The 10,853-nt window shown below is 38.6% G+C and overlaps 1 protein-coding gene across 2 annotated transcripts; it reads left to right on the forward strand.

The window, feature by feature from the left end:
• The first annotated feature begins 366 nt into the window (after nt 1-366).
• LOC125017159 (sterile alpha motif domain-containing protein 9-like) lies at nt 367-9,748 on the forward strand. 2 transcript variants are annotated; one of them, XM_047600016.1, is made up of 4 exons: nt 367-1,182; nt 4,007-4,067; nt 4,150-4,213; nt 4,335-9,748. In XM_047600016.1, the coding sequence occupies exons 3-4, from the start codon at nt 4,190-4,192 to the stop codon at nt 8,835-8,837; spliced, it is 4,527 nt and encodes a 1,508-aa protein (XP_047455972.1). In that variant the 5' UTR covers nt 367-1,182; nt 4,007-4,067; nt 4,150-4,189; the 3' UTR covers nt 8,838-9,748. The 2 variants fall into 2 exon arrangements, with proteins under 2 accessions (XP_047455972.1, XP_047455973.1); XM_047600017.1 differs by lacking the exon at nt 367-1,182 and adding an exon at nt 1,440-2,033.
• The last annotated feature ends 1,105 nt before the right edge of the window (nt 9,749-10,853 follow it).

Here is a 10,853-nt window from a genome sequence, read left to right on the forward strand (position 1 = left end):
TAATAGATGTCTCAATCCTAAGTAAAGCAACATCCAGAAGAAGAAACTTTAGAACCTTGAGAAATACCAAGGGCTGAAAGGGGAACTACAAAAAATGTGAATAAGGTGAAGGCAACAACTGTTTCCGTGGTGATTAGGGCACTTTACCCGCAAACTGGGAGAGTGGCTCCAGAAGATTCCAGGAACAACTTCAGACATCTCTGTCCACAAGAGTACAGTCGGAACAGCTAAGATACTGCACAGCAATTTGTCTGCAACCTCCAGAGCAAGCCTGAGGGCGACGGTGGCAAGGAAAAACTCCCTTTTAACAGGATTAAACCTTGAGCAGAACCCAGCTCACATGGAGGGACCCATCTGCCGAAGGCCAGCCGGTTAGAAACAGAGAAGATAAAGAGAAAAGAAGAGCAGGAGAAACACGATAAACAAACTTCTGTCATAGATACATACATCAAGCGGAAAGTTGCTGCGCAGGATGTGGTTGATGATAGACAACATGTTCTGCAGCCACACTTAGACTTCCATTCATATTGAGCATCTTCTTTGAGCCTATTCAGAACGGATATATGCATACGTTTAAATATAAACCTTTTCTCTCAACAATGTTTATTCATTTATTTATTTAGTATCCATCAGTGATGTTAATCCATCATTGTGATTTGTTCTGTAAATGGCCATATATAATATTTATATTGACTAATACTACTGTATACTAAATAAATAATATTTAATTCGACTTTAAAAACTAAACATCTTAAACAATTATTCAAACCACAACAGTCTTCTAAAGTAGGACATGCAGTCGGGACGCAACATATAACTGGCGATATAAATGAAGGACAATTCCGTATTTTACAGAACGGGTTGCAGCCATACTAACATCAAAAGTAGACTACTACAGTGAATACCTTTTTTTTTTTTTTTTTTTTTAACCAAAAATATGCTACACGGAAGTAAGTCAGCAGTCCTGCAATAGGTGTTGATTTAGGTTTCGTTTCCTCAGAATGAAAATCTGAGAGCTACTTCCACAGTGTCATATTTACTGCGGAAAGCGAGCACGTAAGGGCGTCGGTGCGAGGTGATTTATTTACTTTTCTCCGAAAGTCTGTCACATTAAGCCTTGAAGAAGACGCCCAGGACGGTTACACTGCGGATGAGAGTGGATGAGAGTCTTTGTACCGATCGGTAGGTTGTTTCTGTTGTCTTTGGTTTGGTTTTGTGGACAATTGTTCATGATACAAAGCTCGCCTTAATTTGTAGATACTATGATACATACTATGATACATGTATCATAGATCATAGATGTAGATGCATGGAGTCCAGCATTCTTGAACAGAGTTAAGTGAACCTTGCCATGAATATAAAACGTTCATGAAACAGATGAAAGTGAAATGAACAAGTTCACTGCTGAGGTCCTTTGCTTTGTCAGCGTGTTCGTTAATTCTTCTGAAAAAACACCATACGACTTCTTGTTATCAATTTAAGCTATTTATTCAAAAATGTATTGGAATATAGAAATTCATGCGCATGGACCTTGTCTGTTCAGTTAATCTTGGCCAACGTCCAAGAGAAGGATGATTTTCAGTAGTTTCATGATTGGTTGGCTACAGGTGGGGAGGAGTCGTGGTTTAGACTTAACTCTCCCATCGTTGGTGGAAGGGTCGGTACCAACCCTTGGCCACTCAGGTCCTCCAATCCCCTGGGACAGTGCCCTAGAAAGAAGGGAAAGTCCTTCCTACCTGTTCCTCCCTGACATAGACCTCACATGCTCTGTACCGCGCCCATCCTGTGACTCCCTCCTTTGTACCTTTTATCACTTCAGAACAGCTCCTCATTGTTCTCTATTTTGTCTCTCAGAATCGCTACATGTTTCCTTCTTGCCCTTCCTAGTCAGCTGATGGCTACTTTCTCAACATGTATCAACCCTACGCAAGTAAACTTAAATGGGGTTGATGCTCTTGACCAGGGCTGGCCAATTAATTTCTACAGGGGGCCGCATGAAAAATCTGAACTGTGTTGGAGGGCCAAACCAAATGGTAACTTGAACGTTATTCTGCTCAATATTAATTTTCTCCCATTGTAACAAGCAGTAAATTATATATGGTGATAAGCTGCTACTGGTAATCAGAAACATAAGAATATTGTGTAAATAGAGTTTTGGTGTAGGTTGAAGAGGAAAATTAAACACAATCGATCTGTAGTTTTGGATATAACGCATTGGAATGTTGGAAACTTTGTCCTCTTTGGAAAACTTCGATGGATCATATAGCTACATGAATTATTTTCTGTATCTCAATAAATCTCAATAAATGTTTAACCCTTTAAGACCTGAATGTCCGTCTGCCCACAAAGAGAAGCTTGCTGTATTTGAATTACCGTAACTCCTCGATGGATAATATTCAAGTTGCGCTTTCTAGAAAAAACGCTGCCATTACGGTAATGATGACGCACCGCTGCTGTCGGCTGCAGGTTGAAGAGCAACGATCGCGGAGCCCCAGCAAGAGAGACTTGTTTGGAGGAATTTGTTGGTAAAAACAAAGTTAGTTATACCCTTGAGATGTCACGAAGGTCTTCCAGGCAAAAGCACAACTAACCAGTGTTCAGTCACAATGAATACTGTCAATAGCGCAAACCACTGTGACTTACGGTAATTCAAAATCGGCCGCTTTGACGGATGCCAGCGATCCGTTCAGGCTTTTAAAGGGTTAATAGATGGCAAGAAGCTGTTTCAATCTTACTTTTTTTGTTGTTGACGAACTAACAGTGCCATGACGTAAATAACACACCATGGCTCAAAATAAAAGCAACACAGTCGTATTGCATGCACAGTTCATCTGTGCTCATGACTGACCGCGGGCCGGACGGGACCGTAAAATGCCCAGATCTGCTCTTGACCCTCCCATTATCTAGAACCTCATTCTTTATTTGATTATATGTATGTTAATTATGTTAATATTCCCGCTTCTAAATACGACCTAGAAAATCTCAACTGATTATCACACGTCTAGACAGCTTTGTGGCTTTCTGGATGAATAGCCACACCAAGGGCACCAGGCTTATTGCATCTGGATACCTTTTACCCATCAATTAAAATATATCTGTTTGATTTAACTCTTAACAAAGACAAGCAGCCACACAAACAAACCACAAGCCACACAAACAAACAAACAAAAAAACAACAACAAATACATGACATTTGCATTGACATCTGTTGGACAGACACACTGAAGCTACTTCCTGATTTTATTGTGACCATGGGTGGCACCAGAGAGCAAACACATGCAGTACCAAAGTTTAAACAGGTATTATTATGGGAGATTATTATGATATTCCTGAGATGCTGTAAGAGACGACATTACATTTGTAGTCTGAGCTCTGCCATGGTTATTGCATAGCTAATTACACAATGAAGACACATACCTTTGTAGGGTTGGTTCTGGAAAAAAAAAATGGCTCTTCCACTTGGATGACGTCCATTTTATGATGAGAAGCAATGTTAACTATTTATGTGTCAGACCAGAATTAATACTGTAGGGTGTAAGAAGATTTGTATATAAAAGCCTCATGTCTGACACTGTAAGCCCATCCTCACTATTCATTATAATTCCCTATAAACACTATTTGGAACAATTTGAAAGAAAAACATCAAATTGCTTCAGAGATGCTGGTTATCAGTTATTGTGTATCATGAAGTGTTGCCATCTTGAAATCGACAATTCATCAATGCGAAAGGTTGCATAAGCAGTGACAAAGATGATTAAATTAATTTCCCTTGTGGATCATTAAAGTTCGTCCATGTCTAAGTCTAAATCTAAAAAGATGTGCCAGCAAGCCAGTGTGCTCTAAAATAGTGAGTACAGAGCAATCACTAGTGTTAAATTTATGTTATTTTTAACATGAGTAATGTAAAAGATGAGTTTAGTGATCAGACTACTAAATTTGAATGGCAAGTCTATAAGTTTGCTCAGATGCTGTATTTATACATTAACATTTCTTCTTTCTTTTGCAGCATTAATGGTCAGGATTTGTGATAGTAAATCAGCTGCAATGGATGTTCACAATGAATTAAGGTAAAGCTGAAATGTTTAGTTTTTCATTGATATCTATGATATATTTAGTCCTCCATTAATGGCCCTTTCTAAATGTTTGCAGCATTAGTGATTTACATTTGTGACCAAGGAGCCACGTTGCAATGGCAGATCGGGATGAAAAGAAGGTAAAGATTAGTGGAAATAATATCAGTAAACATAATCATTATATCACATTTTAACTGTAAATTATGGATGTGGAGTATTGTAAAACTAGGAAAAAGAACTACTATATATTTTTTATTTTAGTGTCAGGAGGAGGATCTCTCACTTGACCTCAAGGATTGGAGTAAGCATCATGTGAGACAGTGGGCTCTCAAGTTGGATGGTGTGGATGACACGGTTGCTGACATACTCTTTCAGCAGGACATTAATGGGCATAGTCTTTTGCTTTTAGATGCAACAGACTTAAAGAATATTGGTTTGACTCTTGGACCAGCAAAAATTATCATTCATGCTAGAGATGAGGTAGTACAAATGAAGAAGGAGGAGCCAACAAGCTCTACCAATCAACCTAGGAAACCATGCAAACCTTATCCATTTTGTAGATACCATGATACATTCAGATACATGGAGAACAGCGTTCTTGATATTACAGAGTCAGGTGCCTCAGACATGATAGAACCTTGCCATGAGTACAAAGCTTTCATCAACACGACAGAAGAAACTGAAATGAGCAAGTTCACTGCTGAGGTTATTCGCTTTGCAGCTGCCTGCATGAATTGCCGCACTAATGGCACCATACACTTTGGAATAGGGGACAAGCCAGACTTCATCCATGGCCAGGTGTTGGGGGTGGTTGTTGGGGACAAAGAGGCTTATGCAAATGAACTTAAATCTGCCATAAATCGTTGTTTTGAGCACAAACACAAACAGGCTGCTCAAACATGCATCAAACCACCTCGATTTGTTGAAGTTCTCAACAAGAACATGATGTCATCTGACAAATGTGTGATAGAAGTGGACATAGTTCCTGATTCAACAGTGTGTGAAGAAAACATCTACCACACCAACATGGACACAAAAAAAGGCAAGAAAAAAGCTAAAGTTAAAGAAATGGAGACACCATCAAAATGTTTCTTTATCCGAGATGGTGGTAGTAGCAGAGATCTTCTCGCACCAACCACATCTGCCAAATCCATGAGAGAGTACAACCAGTTTGTTGAGAGTATGGCACAACGATCACAACTCCGAAGAGAAGCAGAAGAGAAGCACCTCAGTGTGATAAGAAGCAGTACTCAAGGCTCTAGATTAGGTCAGATGATAACCGGGGGCTCCTTGTCTTTAGATAAATCTCACTTTGAGCAGTATGTGATAGTAACTAACAAATCACATTCAAGCCAGTTTGAATCTCTAGGATTTCTTGTAGAACTCAACCCAATAGCTGTTTTAGACTTTGATCCTGAATCAGCTGAACATGGATTGCATCATTACATTGACCAGCATAGCACAGTAAGTGTCCATGTACCAGCACAGTATAAAATTACTGAAGGAGTTGAGGACATTGCAAACAAGTTGAAATTAACTCGAAACACCAGCTGGGTATTCTGCAATGGAGGCATTAAGGATGAGGCCCCCTCCGACATTGACCAGTGGTTGATGGACAAGGGAGCCTCGGTTCGAGATGTGATATCTTTCTTGTGTCGGAAAGATGTTCTTCCAAACAAGAAATTCCTTGTCATTTTCTTACTTTTGTCAAGAGTGAATGAGAAGATGGACCCCCTTGTTGAGACGTTTAGTACGTTCTGGCAAGAGCTCAGAGGCACAGAGCAAATCCTTTGTGTATGTGACAATGAAAAAGCGTTTACGTCCTGGAGGGACCTCATTGATACTCGGTGTGGAGTTAACATCTCTGGTAGATGCATATATGAGCTCAGTTTTGCAGAAGTCAATGGTACTATCCTTAGTCTTTGGTCAAAGAACCGCAGATCCAAACGTTTCCTACCCTGTGGTGGAGGAAGCAACGTGCTTCTTGAGAGGAAAGTGGAGCGTAGCCTCAATACTTTAGGAGTTCTCTCTGTGAACCAGTGTGAAGGAGGAAATGAGGACAAAATTGTCATAGAGGAGAACTTCTACAAGGGAGGACAAGTGTCATGGTGGAATTTCTTTTTCTCTGAGCAGCCTGGATCTACACCATTCATTAAACGAGACAAGTTTGACTACATAATGAACACAGTCCTACCAGATTTGTGCACCCTGAGAAAAGCCTGTGTGTTGCTGAACCTCATGCATGTACCTGGATGTGGTGGGACAACTTTGGCCATGCACACATTATGGGCTCATCGGGACAGATTCCGTTGTGCTGTGCTCAAGAACAACAACGCTGACTTTACTGAAGTAGCTGGGCAAGTGGTCAAGCTTTTAATGTATGACCACGAGGAGCAGTCAATAAGAGTCCCTGTTTTGCTGATGATAGATGACTTTGATGATATGGAAAAAGTGTTTGACTTACAGCAGCTCATTGAAAAAGAATGTGCAAAAAATGACGTTCAGTCCAAGACTGCACAAATAATTCTCCTAAACTGCATGAGGTCAGAATCCCCTGAACTGATTGAACCAACAACAGATACTGTGTTCATTGGGAATAATCTCTCTGACAAGGAACAGAAAATGTTTGAGGAAAAACTTGTAGAAATAGAGAAAACGCACAGGAATGCTGAAACATTCTATGGTTTCATGATTATGAAGAGGAACTTTAAGTCGGAGTATATTGAGGGTGTGGTCCGCAACACTCTGAAGAGCTTCAACATGAACCAGAAACATGCACAACTCTTGGCTGTTTTAGTTCTGCTGAATGTTTACTGCAAGGGTGCCACTCTCTCTGTCTCTCTGTGTGAGGAATTTCTTGAACTTCAACCAAAACCATTTTGTGGAACCATCAAAGTTGAAGATGGATTCTTGAAATTTTCCACTTTAATTTCCAGGTGCTCAGTGGAGGGAAATGTGGTATTCACTGCTGTGAAAATTATTCATTCAAGTATTGCGAAGCAATGTTTGCAGGAACTTACAACAACACACAATGTGAAGAAAGCTGAAATTACTGACCTTCTACTGACTACAAACAAACTTTATGAGAGCACACAAGGGAAAGGCAATCTCCTGCAAGATGTTCACCACATTTTGGTGAGGAGAGATTATTCTGTAGAAGAGGAATCCAAGTTCTCTCCGCTCATTCAAGACATTGCAAATGATACACCTGGACTGGAAGAGATAGTGCTAAAAAATGCCTCTAAACGATTTGACAAAGATGCCATTGTCTGTCAGTTACTGGCCAGGTACTATTACCTGAAAAAGAAAGATTTCTCAGAGGCAAAAGTCTGGGCAGAGAAAGCAAAAGGCCTTTCCAAAGACAGCTCCTATATTGCAGACACATCAGCACAAGTTATTAAGCATGAGCTTAAGTATTCCATCGCCAACCACAAAGAACAGCCCATCATTTCAGACAAACTGTACATGTTTCTGAAAATGGCTCAGTCGGCCATAGAAGCATTCAAGGAAACACAGAACCTTGCAAAGAAGGAGTCAATTCAGAGATCAAAAATCAAAACAGATAACTGCCCTTTCAATACAGCAGGATGTCTGGGAGAAATTCAGGTTGGAGTACTTGTCATTGAAGTGCTGGAAAAGACCCCTGTGTTTTCCTCTGACGCTGTCCGTCATGACTTAATGAGCCAGGTTCTCTCTGGAGAGGTTAAAGTTCAGGATGTAGAAAGACAAGATCCCAGACGCACCAAAAACAGACCCTATTATGTTATTCTAAATCAGTTTGAGGATCTACTCTGCAGCCTCAAATATCGGATGAAAAAACACTTTGACTTCCTTGACAATTTTTACGTGAATCTGGGTTCCAGATTTGGAATGAAGGACAGTCGTGAGCAAGTTTCCCAAAATGAGCTTTTCAGATGTTTCAGACAGTATGCAAAGCTTTTTTGCCAGACAGATTCTGCATCTCTTTGGAAGAATAAAATGCTTCATAACAAGCTGAAACTACACCAGACAAGACAGTTCCTAGAGAAGAACAAAGCTGATACTTATTCTGGGATTCTCAATTGTCTCTCAAATAACATCTCAACCGAAATGATGGAGAAGATTGCCAGACAGTATTACTTTCTTTGTGAGCAAAACCCAACTGCAAAGGAGAGAATCAACTTCATCTATGTCAATGTTGTGTTGAGTTGTATCAAACTGGAATCACAACAAATTCTGCCATACCAGCAGTTAATAGATTTCCTCATCAAAGTTCAGTCTGAACAAATTCCACTAGGTGACAATTTGTCATGGCTGTTCATTGCAGTTGTGCTGTTCTGGCCACAGCCAAATGGGTCAAAATGGCGAAGTCTGGGAAAGTACATCTCACAGATGAAGCACTCTTATTACACTGAGATGAACGAAGTGTACAATGGCAAGAGCCCCATTGTCCATTTTCTCCTAGGGAAGAAGCAGGGCTATGGACAACTGGTACACATTGGTGAGATAAAGAAATGCATCACAGCTGGGCAGGAGCAGTTTGCCTCCATGTGGGGGAATGGCAAAATATGGAAAGAGAAGAAGGTGGTGGAGCTCCTTTGTAGGGTCACGGGTGAGGTCAGGGGCAACTTAATATTGGCAGATACTTGCGCAGATCTGAAGGTCGAAGTCGCTCCAATGTACCGAAGTCAGATAAGTGGACATGGCGAGGGTTCAAAAGTGTCATTCTTCATTGGTTTCACGATGAAAGGCCCTCTTGCCCTTGATGTTGAACAAAACCTTTGAAGGAATCTGTTCCAACATTCTGTGTTTTTAGTTGATGTCAGCAAATGAATCATACATATTCAGTCTTGGGTTACTCCTCATTGACAATGCAACTTTTGTCCTCCCAGATCAAAAATTACTTTATACAGCCTGAAATATAGTTTGTTATCATATTGTTATCATAAATCACTATATATCGGAAATGTCTTTGCAGAATCCGTAGGTTGTAGACAGCATTTATAAAACAATCTGTGATATAGAAACATGCCAGACAGTCAAATTGGAGGACAATATGAACATTACCATTTTTTTTATTGCTGACGTGGCACTGATGATCTTTTTTACGTTTTTTCTTTATTTTTTATTAAAACGCTGAGACTTGAATATAGTTACATAATACATAACATAATACATTTTGCAAAAAAAATGGTCCTATATTGATACAATTGACCTGTTTTAAATAATGTTTGAACAATGTTTTAAAATTTTAAATGGGTTTTTAAAAGTGAGTGTCTTTTTTGTATCCAACACTGAAAGGCAGTTCTTTTTTACCTTTATTGTGTTGTAGTACAATGCCTTTATTTTGTTAAAATAAAAAAGTGTTTGTTTTGTGTTTGCATTCCACAAGAGACAGTGATGAACATTGGACTTTTTTAATTCTTTTATTTTGAAATCATGATAACATTATTGATTCAGCTCTTGTTTTTGACCAGATATTAAAAGGTTACTCATTTTGCTCTTCTGTTGTTTTCTTTATTCATTGATGTATTTGATGTTTGAAATTCAATTATTTTTACCTTCATCATCATGAAGTACAGTACCTTTGTCATTTTATTCAAACAATGCTGTTTTGCAATTTATGAAAAGCTTCAATGAACATGAACTGTTTAAAATCCTTTTACTTTCTAATAAAGTTTATTGTAACAATGCTACAATATGTATGAATTCATTATTCTAGTCAGCTAGCCAGTTGTAATTCACGGCCTATGAACCTAGTCCAATTTTTACAAATATTTGTTCACTTTCATAACAAATACAATTTTCCCTGCATTGCACACAAGAGGGCGCCGCAAGCACAGAAATTAGAAAACTTCTGGGTTTTGAGTGTGTGACTGCTCATGATTCATTTAAGAAGACGCAACATTTAGCAGTGTTCCAGTGTTCAGCACCCTCAGACAAAATGAGGATAGCTGATTACATTTTAGACAATATTACTGCTAAAGCAAACCTGAGTTCACTTAGAATGCAATTCCATTTAATCTGATAATTTAAATGCTGATCGTGACATGAGCCACTGAATGAAACATGGATAGCACAGGAAAACAGAGTTTTATGAGAACAAGTATAATAAAAATAAATGTTATACTAAGAATAATCTTTATTTCTGTAACCCTTTCAACATCATTAAACAGTGCTTATCAGAGATGTAACATTTTGTTTTAAAAACAGTCACATGAAACAAAGTATAACACTATAAAACACACAAAATACAATAAGAAAAAGAAATTATCTCAAAGCACAATTAAATTCAGGAGAGGTTATCTGATAAAAGTATGTCTTAGCAGAGATTTAAAAGAAGAAAAGACCACATAGATCATTTTTTTAATCATAGCCGTACTAGACCGTACTGTAGCGCTTCAGATGCCTGTTACTGCGTCTCTGTCTTTGTTCTCAGGAAATGTAGTTATTTATCATCCATCATTTCATTTTGTGAAAATAAAATACACATATCTCAGGTATTTTTCATATATGTGATGTAAATATTATATATATTGCGGCCTCAATATATTTACTCTTATACACACTATTGCCCATAAAGTTGGAATCATTTTGTTTTCAGACACATTTCTCTCTTTAATCCTGTTTATACAAATCACATTGTCACAATTACCTTTTTCTATTTTGTATCTAACTTTCTTGCCTTGGCATTAGGGAACTTTGATGTCAGAATATGTACATTTGAAAAACCGACTTCAGAATTCTGGTTAATTGATTGCTAATAAATTTTAGCACACAAAAAGACAGATGGTTGTAAGT

Source organism: Mugil cephalus, chromosome 12 (genome assembly GCF_022458985.1).
Source record: "Mugil cephalus isolate CIBA_MC_2020 chromosome 12, CIBA_Mcephalus_1.1, whole genome shotgun sequence".
NCBI classification, from domain to species: Eukaryota; Metazoa; Chordata; class Actinopteri; order Mugiliformes; family Mugilidae; genus Mugil; species Mugil cephalus.

What these genes read in the sequence shown, in the direction of transcription:
- LOC125017159 (XM_047600016.1), top strand. Translation starts at nt 4,190, where the DNA reads ATGGCAGATCGGGATGAAAAGAAG. An exon ending in CAGATCGGGATGAAAAGAAG is followed by an intron (nt 4,214 to 4,334) that starts GTAAAGATTAGT and finishes TTTTTATTTTAG; the next exon opens with TGTCAGGAGGAGGATCTCTC.